The sequence below is a fragment of the Leuresthes tenuis genome, unplaced genomic scaffold, assembly GCF_036924035.1.
Source record: "Leuresthes tenuis unplaced genomic scaffold, fLeuTen1.0.hap1 SCAF_17, whole genome shotgun sequence".
Classification (NCBI taxonomy): Eukaryota; Metazoa; Chordata; class Actinopteri; order Atheriniformes; family Atherinopsidae; genus Leuresthes; species Leuresthes tenuis.
In genome coordinates this window covers 32,341,741-32,353,165 of record NW_027325371.1, presented here as the reverse complement: position 1 = coordinate 32,353,165, position 11,425 = coordinate 32,341,741, and the positions used below count along the sequence as shown (strand labels likewise).

Here is an 11,425-nt window from a genome sequence, read left to right as displayed (position 1 = left end):
ATCTGGTCAAATGAACTGGAAGATAACAAACCATCCCCTCACCTGGAATTGTTTTGGGATTATTCATTTGTGTATTCATCTACTGGTATAATTGTTTATCAAATAAGATGTGTCAGTCAGACTTGATGGGCTGGTTGGTCCTTATGCAGTGATATTATCAACTAAAAGGTGTCATGACTAAATTTGTAAATTAGACCCCTCCTCAAGATCAGGCTTCAGGATTACACATGAATACAAATGTCAGCATCAGGTGTTATGAAGTGACACTGGATAAGTGTGATGCAGTCATATTAATACATCTATCGTCAGTGCTGGTGTATCTATTGTGAGGGGTGAAAGAACAGCAACAGTCCGACAGGCAAGTTTTTCTAGTGCTCTGATTTATTTCACAAGTGACTATAAGTAAGTCAACTCCACAACATTCAACAACAAGTAAAGCTAATGGACCACAAAGATAATCACAGCTACACAGCAGAGGTCACAAGCAAGCTGAACCCTCTAAAATCAACCTGCCCAAACCTTACCTGCTATACACAGTATTTGCACGTGTTTCTTTCTTTTTTTTTTACCTTAGGTTCGAGGTTGCTGTCCCGCTTCCTGAGACTTAGCAAAATTGGATGTATATTGTATTGTTTCTAATAGCTCTAGCTTTTGTGTTCCTTTTTAACAAACAACTCTTAAAACTAAAAAAGAAAATGTGAAAACTGTATGTGTTTAATGATCCAACAAGTATGAATCATCCTGTCTGCAGTAGGTTCTTCTTTCACATCCTGGAGTTGAAGCCCACTCTCCTGACCAAGGAGCTGCTCACCTCAGAGACAGAACAGCAACCTGCCACACACACACACACACACACACACACAAACAAACAACCACCAGACTATTTCAGGGTTGTTGTTTCAACATCGACAAATAATAGTGCTTGCATGTGTATTCTTCTCCTTTGAACCACTTTATTTTTGTGCTGCCAGTTACCTTCAGAAGTCATCCAATTAAAACTGTCCAATCTAAATGTCACATGATGTCAGTACATAAACACACCTATTGTGAAAGGCCCCAGAGTCTGCAACACCCCTCAGCAGAATGACGAAAACCACATAGCTCTCCAAATAACTAAGAAATTATGGTTAGGATTAGGGTTGAGTTAAAAAAGATTATCTGTAATTCTGAATATCCCTTGGAGAACTATCTAATATAAAAAAATGCAAAGAATATGGCATCATCACAAGCCTGTTAAGAGCATAGATCAGAGAGACAAAGATGCCAAAGGAAACCTTGAAGGAGCTGTTTGTCCAAAGGGCCACTTTGAGCCACACAGTCCACAAAGCTGAGCTTTATAAAGAGTGGCCTGAAGATTAAATTAAATGAAATATTACTTTAGTTATCCCAAAAAGACATGGTATAAGACCAAAAAAAGACTGGAGTCTTAAAGAGAAATTCAAGAAAGTACATTTGGAGTTTGCCGAAAGGCATTTGGAAAAAGCTTCCCAGGTCAGAGGAAAGTTAAACTTTTTGGCAATCAAGGAAGATGCTGCATGTGGCTAAAAAAATCAAAATCTCGTATCACCCAGAGTCTCTGTAGGTGTGTCTGTGTTTGTTACCTGATAGGGCCATAGCCAGTCGCAGTTCATCTTTTAAAAGTTCCAGAAGCTCGATAACTCCTTCTTCTCCCTAGAGACAGAAAATAGCCATGTTTCTCTTACAGTCAGCACTGGAAACTGGAAACCACCATGTATCAATGGATACAGAGTCAGAGTGCTTGAGAACAAGTCTCTCTTGGTTAATAATGTAGCTGAGAGCTGCGCTTCACCTGACAGGCGAGGCCCCACAGCACAGGTCGACCGATGAAGATCGCCTTTGCTCCAAGAGCTAAGGCTTTCAGGACGTCGGTCCCTCGCCTCACACCTCCATCCACGAAGACATCACAACGACCCTGCACTGCCTTCACCACCTCCTCCAACACATCCAGCTGTACATATATACATGCATGTACGTTATACATGATATAACGTGAACAGAAGCACATGTTCACCAAAACTGGATGATTGGAGATTGGAAAAATGGGCTAATGAGTCCATTACCAGTTTTTATTCAGCTGACCACAAGACAGCTTTGTACTTTTCCTCACTTCATCTGAAATGAGCTCAGGTCCAGAGAAGGCAGCTGTATTTCTGGATCATGTTTTATCAGTTGATGACAGAGGTTTACAGACTCTCATTGTGGACATGGATTTCATGGTACTGTTGAGCTTTTAGTTATTTCGTTAAAACATACTGAAATTCTAAAATGTCTTCACTTTGCAAGGCCAAACGTCCTGTCAGGGATCATGACTAACTATAGCTCCATGACAACAACAAAAGTGTGCATTTGACAAAAGTCATTGCACTGACCAACAAGCAGTACACTGAGAAAGTCCAGGGAGTTCAGTGCGGATCTGAGTAAGATAATTGTAGATTTACACAACTCAGAAATATCTCTTGGGGTCATATCTAGACAACTACAGAATCCAATATCACCAGTTTAAACAACTGTACCCTACAGTAACGGTGGGCTGTTGGAGGAATAACCACTTTTCCAAAGTCTGGAAGACATCTCAAACTGTCACCCTCGGCTGAGAGAAAATTGGTTTTGATTGTCAAGAATAAATCAGAAACTACCAAGTGTTCATCAATGTGGTGGAAGTATCATTTCACTAATAGATAAACTAGTTAATTATCCATAGTAGATTAAAAAATGAAGAATAAAAATTGACCTTGGTGTTATCGCAACATGTCTGGTAGCTGAAATCATCCGTAAAGGATAACATTAACTAAGAGAGGTCAAGTCTGTGCCAGAAAGCCAACACATTTAACTGAACTCTACCAACAAGATCGGTTAAATATCTAAGCAGAGCAAATGCTTATTGGTTGTTAGCAGGCAGGCCTTGTTCAGATACAGTTTTCTAAAAGACAATTAATCAAATATTCATGTGCAATATTTACATTTTTGAGACTATACAGATGAGTTGTACCTTGTGGTGCTTCCAGAAAATCCAAAATGAAAACAAGTTCACCAAATGAATTGTTTTTCACGGTAGAGTTTTCACTTGCATTTGTGAAGGCAGATTTCCTAAAACAGCACTTATGTACCCTTCTTTTATTGAAAACAACAAGAAAACATGACCACAGACAAACACAAACACACACATACAGACCGTCGCAGGAACCCCATCTAATTGTCGAGCTCCATGATTGGACACCAGGATACCACTGACACCATAGTTCACAGCTTGGACAGCATCTTCCCCTGACATATACACACATGAATCATTATCAGGGTGTGCTGCTGAAAACTTTACTAAGACGGTTAAAACAACTTGATTTTGATTGTGACTTATATTTCCAGGGTGTACCCTTTCTCACCCAATGACCACTGGGATTAAGTAGGTAGGTAGGTAGGTAGGTAGGTAGGTAGGTAGGTAGGTAGGTAGGTAGGTAGGTAGGTAGGTAGGTAGGTAGGTAGGTAGGTAGGTAGGTAGGTAGGTAGGTAGGTAGGATGGATGGATGGATGGATGGATGGATGGATGGATGGATGGATGGATGGATGGATGGATGGAGGTACGTATGTACAGACCCACGGTATGTCCATAAATATATCATATCATTAGTCTCAACTGGATCTAAAGCACTCCTCTAAAATCTATTAACACTATTCTATTAACAAGTATATATATGGGTTTGTGTGTGTATACCATTCAGTACTCCTTTAACAATCACAGGCAAGCGTGTGTGCTTTTTCAGCCAAGTGATGTCGTCCCAACTGAGTGCAGGCTCTATTGCATTTGTAACATAAACAGCCAAACCGCTGTCACTGCCATAGTTGTCCTCTGAGAAAGCCAGGGAGGCTGTGGAGAAGTTCGACATGCTAGGGGCACACCACAAACACACACACAAATACACACAGAGCGAAGATGGTTGAGAAGCCACCTTACAATCGGCAGTTCTCATTGTGGAATTTGGGAGGTGATCCCATTTCTGTCTGTTGAGTTTGGTTCCTACCTCAAGTGTGGGGGCATTTTGAAGCGGTTCCGTACGTCATCCAACCTCTTCCCCAGGTATGGTGTATCCACGGTAACAAAGATAGCTTTATATCCCACCTTCTCTGCCCGGTGAACCAGAGATAGTGTGAGCTGTCTGTCTTTGTAGATGTAAAGCTGCAGCCAGAGGACACCCCCGCTGCCCGGCGAGACCGTCATCGCTGACATCACTTCTTCTATAGTAGAGGTAGCCCAGGAGCTCAGCATCATCCCTGTTCCTGCTGCTTTGCATGCTGGGAACACGCATCATATGACTGTGGATTTATCATAGACCTTTAAAGGAAAGCTATGATAGGTGTCTTTTGAACAGATTTTCCCCCGAAATGTTGTCACATCTTGAACATGGACTCCTTCAGTTATCTAGATGACTTGAGAACTGATCCATAAGTGGTTCAGTCACTTCACAAAGAAGCGAAGTTAAAAATCAGAAGGCTCTAGGTTCCTTGAAACACTTTCTTTAATAACTAAAGCGACTTCATTTCCTTAACTTTAACTTTCTCTTAACTCTTTGCACTCTGTGCGCCCATGTTCACGTGTTCTGTGTGTGCTTGTGTGTGATCACCTCTCGCTGTCGCGGTCTCTCCTGCAGGATGAGCCATCCTCTGCATTGCTGTGGCTCCAACACACAGAGGCATGCTGAGCTTCTGGCCCAACACAGAGACAGTCAGATCCACTGTGGACACGTCTCTCAGCACTCGCGGGATAAGATACCACCTACACACGTACTTATTATTACAACACTCTAAGTGCACGGGACTTTGTCTGTTTGTCCCTTGAATCAACAACACACGACATGTAAGAGCAGTGGGTGACAGACTCAAGTGATCAAACGCCTTGCTTATTACTGTCTTTTTGCAAGTATTCATAATCTGTTGTATGAGACAACTTAAATAACTGCATTCTTTTGTTTGCTTAGCAGCTTTTTTTACTTTAACTCTGATCACAAGACATTATCATTTGGAGCAGTGTGCTGTTTGCTGAGCCATCTCACCATGACCTAGATTTTAACAGCCCACAGGACATGCAATGGCAAAAAGGAGTAAAGTCCTGCCAAATAGACCATTGATCAGCCCATGAGCTAGATAGAGATGCACAACAAAAACTTTCCTGATCGTGTTGTTAAATATCAGCTTAATATCTTTTGTAAAAAAAAAACCCTTAAGGTAAATTACTAGTTGAAAAGGGAATAGTTATAGCCTAATCATGTTAAAGAGACACAATATATTGAAATACAGGAATTACTCCCTGTCGATTATGTTTTTGTTGACTTTTCATCATGAGGCAAGCTGTGACTGATGCTTAGGGCCGTCATGTCACAGTAAAAAAGTTGCAGTGTGCAGTCTCACTTTACTCTCAGGCATGCAGTATGAGGCTTAAAAAACAGCTACCATTTGACGTTTTAGTTAAACTTTGCCTCATGCTAAATCCCTGGGTTCAGCAGAAGACATCAGCGTGCACGTCTGTGTGTGTGTCGTACCTGTTAAAGGCAGCCACATTGTCAGCCAGTGTGTTTTGCCCATCAGCACCTGAGCGGTAGTAGTCATACACAGCTTTAGGAAGAATCTTTCTGGCCTCCTCCTCAAAGTCTGAGACGCACACACGCTGGCCTGACATTGCTGTCTGCTAAACCACAAACGCTGAGGGTGCTCACCACAAGTCTGGGAAACAGTGCAGGGCGAGCTGTATTTAACCACGCTTCTATAATCATTAACCTGCTGAAGGCTTCATCGGCCCCAGTCCCTTCATAATGACTTCTGCTGCGCTCAGTTTACACAAGATAAACCTTCTGGTTATGACTCTTGATTATTAATCACAAGATTAAGTTAATATCCTGCGTCTTTAGATTTTTTCCATGTGTGAGAGAGTAACAGCTGAATCTTTAAAATAAAGCGTGTTTATGAAACTGTGAATGCATCTGAGCAACTGTCAACAAGATGAAGAGCGTGTCAGTGGTTCAGTGATTTGAGCGGGTCGTCCAATAACCGGAAGGTTGGCGGTTTGATCCCCCATCAAAAAGCTGGAGGTGTCAGCCCACCTCCTTGTCACGGCAGGTGCCCTCGAGCAAGGCACTGTAGTGCTGTGAATGGCTGCCCCGCTCAAGTGTATGGCATCTGTGTCTATGAGTGTGTGACCATGTGTGTGTGTGTGTGTGTGTGCCAACAGGAGCCAACCTGGATGGGGTAAAAGCAAAGGAATAATTTTGTGTGTATGCATGACAATAAATCTGATCTTAATAGATCTCCATGCTCTGTGTGCTGCAGTCTTTTCTCTTAATCAAATTCTTCTCCATATTTATTGTAATGTCAATATCCGTTGAGCAGATGCTTTGGTTGCCATGGTGAGGTACAAGGTTTTCTTAAATAAAACGCCTTAATCTCTTCAATTCCACGTTTATTTGGCATCCAACAAAATTCAATAAAAGCTTTAAGAATCAACATGTTTCACCGTCACCACAAACATAATTTTTCTGAATAAAAATGTAAAACTAGAAGGTCAATATTCATAAAATGTAAGCATTAGGGCTGGGTGAATGGATATATGCAAGAAACAGCTTCTGGCAGGCAGGTCAAAGCAAAACAAAAGAAAAACAAGGAAGAAATCTTTTTCTACAGATAGTTACAAAGCACAACACAGACTAAAGATCCACACTGAAGGAAAAACCATCAACTAGAGGTCCTTGTCTAGGTGATTTGTTTCATTCTCAGCTCATGATGAGCCATCCAAAACTATTACACATGACAGGATGTTTCAGTTTTATCCACAAGCAACCATTCTGAGAAAAGAACTCCACTGAATATTTTATTCTTTCAACTTTGACAACTGTCGAGAGATGTCAATATCTTCACTTTTTATTAATCAAAGCAGTGCGATCATCGTTTCCCCACTTTTATTTCAGGTATCAGGTGGATGTTCGTGTAGCCTCCTGCAGAACCTTTGTTTTCATCATTCATATCCAACCGTGTCCACTGGCCAATCGGGATCACAATGCCATTGAGAGAAAGATTAGAGAAAAACAAATGTGGCCATGGAAATGTCCCATCCATCTGAGATGTAACCCTGGTAAAGTCCAACCCACAGTGTGTCAGCGGTGCACTTCTGAGGGAATCAGCTCACTTCTGCTTCATCCTGCCCTCAGATGAACTTTGATGGGCGTAACAGGATGCAGTGATGTTTATGGGTACAACTTGATAGTGAGCTATGCAGGTGAGGAGGGAAGGCATTTCCAAGTTGAGGGTGAGGAGGCCTTTGCCCTTCTTCCCCCCCTCCCCCTTCCGGCACCGTTTTACCCACACAAACCCCTAAAAGGAAGGCGGGTCCGCAGGCCCACTAAGCGTTGTGTTAGCCCGATCGCCGGAAGTTGGGGGAGTGTGGTTGCAGCAATGCTACGAGGCTGCTGCCCCAGTTTGGATGCCCAGGAGTTTGGGAGGGCGGACCAAGTATCCGCGTCCCATTTCCTACCCCTCGGGTGACCCGGTGCTGCTGTTCCGACACCCAAGTCCTGCTGGACTCTGGTGGATCTCCAAGCCTTCGCTGGACCAAAGACATGAAACAGCGCAGTGTTCACACCCAGGCAGTCCAGCCCTCGTACAGCTGGGCCAGGTTGTCCATGTTGGTAGCCTCTTTGATGACAAAGTCAACCTGCAACAACAAAACAGGACACCTGAGCTAAGAAAATGTTTTACCAGCTGTGTCAAATCAGCAGCTGGTGAACCGTTTTCATCTGTGTGTCAACTAAATGTGACTTAGGAAGCGCCCTCTGTGGACAATAAATGTGCAATGCAGTAGAACTGAACTGTAGTCCTCCACCAAAAACAACTGACTTTTCAGCATATTTAGGTAAACTCATCCATATCTGCATGTAAGGCCCCTTTTCAAACAAAGGCTAGCGCTGGAGCTAATTCAGAGCTTCTAAGAACTGGTCTGATTTTCCACAGGCAGACAGCCACCACAGAGCCGTGTTATTAAGTCACTTTAAACATCTCTTCCAATATTTTGTCATGTCTGTGGACCACAGTGCAGGGGGGAAATTCATAGTCACAGATAATAAATGCGGTTTTAAACAAGTATCTTTGTAACACCAACAAGCATTTCTAAATGTTAAATATATTTTCATTTTACTGCTGCAAACGGGATTCAAACAAAGCAGGATTTTGAGCAGGATCTATGGACATCAGTTAGTGATAATAAACCACCTGCATTCAACATTTATATACAAAGCTGCAAACACCATTTTAAAATTCGGACAAAAATGGCAACTGTGCTCCATGCAGCACATTAGGCAATGTTCACGAATGCATCACACCCAGCAAGAACACACTCAAGTTTCATAATATTCAGTCTGGTAGTTCTTTTGGAATCATGTCAACCGGTGAGTCTCATGCCTTACCTGCTCTGTAACACTCATCCTCCTGTTGGGATCGATGTCTCTGCCCTCCAGCTTGGCTTTCACTCTCTTCCACACGCTGACAGCATACGAGTTCCTCTCCTGGACAGCTGCAAAACAGACGTTCAGAAAATTCAGTCAGAAGATGTGCTGATGAGAGCAGATTGTAAAGAGCTCACAGAAAAGTACCTCGTCCTGTTTTGGGATCTCGTACAGCCCTCTTCGGACTGGGATTGAGACCTTTACTGTTCATCAGCAGAGCGCTAGGCGGGGTATCAGTGGGGGTTCCCATGTTACGCGGCAGTGCTTTACGTGCATTCTGAGACATTGAGTCTGGCTGGGTCTTCACTCCACTGCATCTAACAGCTGAATCCAAACCAGACATGGCATAGTGTAAGAGAAGATGGTTACACAGCTGTATCAAACTAGATTTCCCTAATACCATATAAAAAAGGAAAAACGTACCTGCTGCAAAGCTCGTCTGAGCTGAAGAAATAGGACTGGTGCACTCAGTGTCTCTGTCAGTCACCAGTGGAGAGGCAAAGCCCACCAGACCATTATAAACACTGTAGTAACACACATGCAGACACAGATCAGCAAAAGTTCCATGAGGAAAAGTAGATAAGCATAAATAAAACTGTAAGTGCTCGTGGGTGAGACTACCTCTGACTCTGCGAGTGGAGCTCCTTCAGGGTGACAGGAATCTCCTCCAGTAGATCAAGCTGCTCCTGGTTGCGATGCTGCCCGCTAGCTTGGACCACAGTGAATAAGACAAGCTGGATGTTGTCCTGCCAAGCTTTGTATTCCTGCAGGAAGTGACGTACACTGCCCTCGTATGCCACCTCCTCACCATCCGCCAAAGCTGCTTCCTCATCCTGTGTGACAGAATTAACAGGGACTGGAGGCTCACAGACAGAACATGCAATAAACAATTTTATGCTTTAACGTGCATAATGAAGGAAAATAAAATGTCATTTCTAAAGTCTGATGCATGTACCTTAGCCATGGCTCTCAGCAGGTGCTTGACGTCAGCCAGTTGGCGGTTGTGGTTGGACAGAATGATTTTAATGGAGTCAACCAGCACCTGCAGCGCCTCTCCACAGGACTCCAGCTGCTGCTCCCGCTCCTCCTGAGTCCTACGCTCCATACTCAGCTCCTCCTCCAGCTGCCTCTGGGCACAGCTCAGCCACTCAGGACTGCCTATTGGCAAGTCTGGCACTGGCCCCTGCAGAAATGAACACAGATCTTAAAAACAGACTATGGTACAGTTCTCAATTGCAAAGTAGACCCTAAACTTTAGCTTTGAGACTTTTTTTCTTTAGTTTCTTTTTTAACCTCATAGCAGTAAGCAGTCTACAAAAAGCAGCATTCAGTGACTATTAGAAATGTAGCACAAAATAAAACAACTGGAAAATAGACAGTGTAGAAGTCAGATACCAAACCCACCAATCTGAGCAGAAGTTGGAGCTCCAGTGGAGACACTGTGCTGCTAAACTGGGCAGCAAAAGAACAAGTTTGCTGGCAACGCTTCAGCAGATCAAACAGCGCTGTATCCATGCTGAGAGCCTCAGGGGATCGGGTGCGAAGGCCTTCGAAGTTAAGGATGGTAGAGCACAAAAAGGTGACCTGGAAAAAAGAGAAGTTGTCATTTTCATGATGTGGATGGTACAGAATCCAGTCAATTAGATTTTACAACAATCAATTGAGTATGAACATGGACGCAGTTTTACCTGGTTGGTGCGCTGGTTGTCTCTAGCGACCATGGAACGTCTCTCTCTAATGGTCATCTCAAAGTCCTGAAGGACAGGTGCCAGTGCTGGGTTGGCTCCACCAGCCCACTTCAAACGCTGCTCAATGCTGGCCTCCAGAGATGCCAGCTTCTCCTGCAGACACCAGGAGTCAAGCAACACATGAAATACAATTCTACTGCAACCACGAAAGAGGACTTCTCTTCCCCCAGTTACATCCACATTTCTTTTACTAGTTAATCAAACTCTACTTAGAAGCAAACCTCAATAAGACCAAGGTATCTTTTGCAAGAGATAAGATTACATTCAATCCCAACAACTGGATTCAATCATTCAAAAACAACAACCAAAAATGGTCATAATTTCAGCAGTCATTACTATAATCAGAAATGTATGCCAGTAAGGTCAATAAAGCATTATTGCATTCCATTCCATTAGCACAGCATCTTTCATTTAATAGTTCAAACTTGTTTTTAAACTGTTCCATGGAAGGGCTCTAAGGGTCAGTACTGTTGAGACCAAAGGTGAATAAAATGCCCCAGAAAAACATCTAGGACTTGTGTTTAAACTCCAGTATGATGCCATCTCTGAGTAAGAACATTAAACAGAGAATATACGTGGTGTACTACTGACCTGAATAGCAACAATGGCTCCCTCATCCTGACTCAGCTTGTACAGCTTCTTCTTCATGTTGCTGAGGATCACAGAGCGTGGAGGAACACTGACGCTTAAAGGTTGATTACTAGGGCCAAGAACGTCTTCATGCTGCCACTGGAAAGGTACACATACATCCACACATAACGGTACATCAGAGAGCCAGTGCGGACAACATTCTTCGTTTTAGCCCGACCTTTGAGCAAAACAGAAATGTGCTGAGCCACACCAACATCAGGGGTGAGCCGGGCTTTTTTTCAGTACTGGCAAACAAACTGATCTATACTATACTAAATTTGTCAATCATCAATAACTTATACCTGTCAATAGTTTGGAATCAATAAACTGCATGGGGTTGAAATAAAAGTGGAACCGTAGATCAATACTAGTCATGCTTGACTAAGAGATTAAAATGAACCTTAAGATCTTCAAATGAGCAGTATTTTTCAAGTTGGTGAAGCAAAGGATGTGACTGCTTTAATGAAAAAACAATCTTGGAGAAGGATATCACCACCAACACATCAGAAGCACCCATACAGACACACTCACACACTTCTGTGTGTA

The 11,425-nt window shown here is 43.0% G+C and overlaps 2 protein-coding genes across 4 annotated transcripts in view; both read right to left on the bottom strand.

Moving 5' to 3' along the window:
* Window positions 1-698: 698 nt before the first annotated feature.
* On the bottom strand, window positions 699-5,747 carry hao1 (hydroxyacid oxidase (glycolate oxidase) 1). Its single transcript, XM_072369697.1, has 8 exons — window positions 5,553-5,747; window positions 4,638-4,789; window positions 4,038-4,308; window positions 3,731-3,903; window positions 3,194-3,285; window positions 1,811-1,969; window positions 1,602-1,671; window positions 699-831 (listed from the first exon to the last, which is right to left on the bottom strand). The coding sequence occupies exons 1-8, from the start codon at window positions 5,687-5,689 to the stop codon at window positions 764-766; spliced, it is 1,122 nt and encodes a 373-aa protein (XP_072225798.1). The 5' UTR covers window positions 5,690-5,747; the 3' UTR covers window positions 699-763.
* A 702-nt stretch (window positions 5,748-6,449) lies between these two features.
* Window positions 6,450-11,425, bottom strand: part of smg1 (SMG1 nonsense mediated mRNA decay associated PI3K related kinase) — a 43,315-nt gene continuing 38,339 nt past the window's right edge. For all 3 annotated transcript variants that reach the window (XM_072368832.1, XM_072368834.1, XM_072368833.1), the window contains exons 56-64: window positions 10,841-10,978; window positions 10,190-10,342; window positions 9,906-10,085; window positions 9,457-9,684; window positions 9,123-9,334; window positions 8,925-9,025; window positions 8,649-8,825; window positions 8,463-8,569; window positions 6,450-7,714 (exon numbers count right to left, since the gene is read on the bottom strand). In XM_072368832.1, the coding sequence (XP_072224933.1) occupies window positions 7,637-7,714; window positions 8,463-8,569; window positions 8,649-8,825; window positions 8,925-9,025; window positions 9,123-9,334; window positions 9,457-9,684; window positions 9,906-10,085; window positions 10,190-10,342; window positions 10,841-10,978 (1,374 nt within the window). In that variant the 3' untranslated portion in view covers window positions 6,450-7,636. The remainder of the gene's footprint in view (window positions 7,715-8,462; window positions 8,570-8,648; window positions 8,826-8,924; window positions 9,026-9,122; window positions 9,335-9,456; window positions 9,685-9,905; window positions 10,086-10,189; window positions 10,343-10,840; window positions 10,979-11,425) is intronic.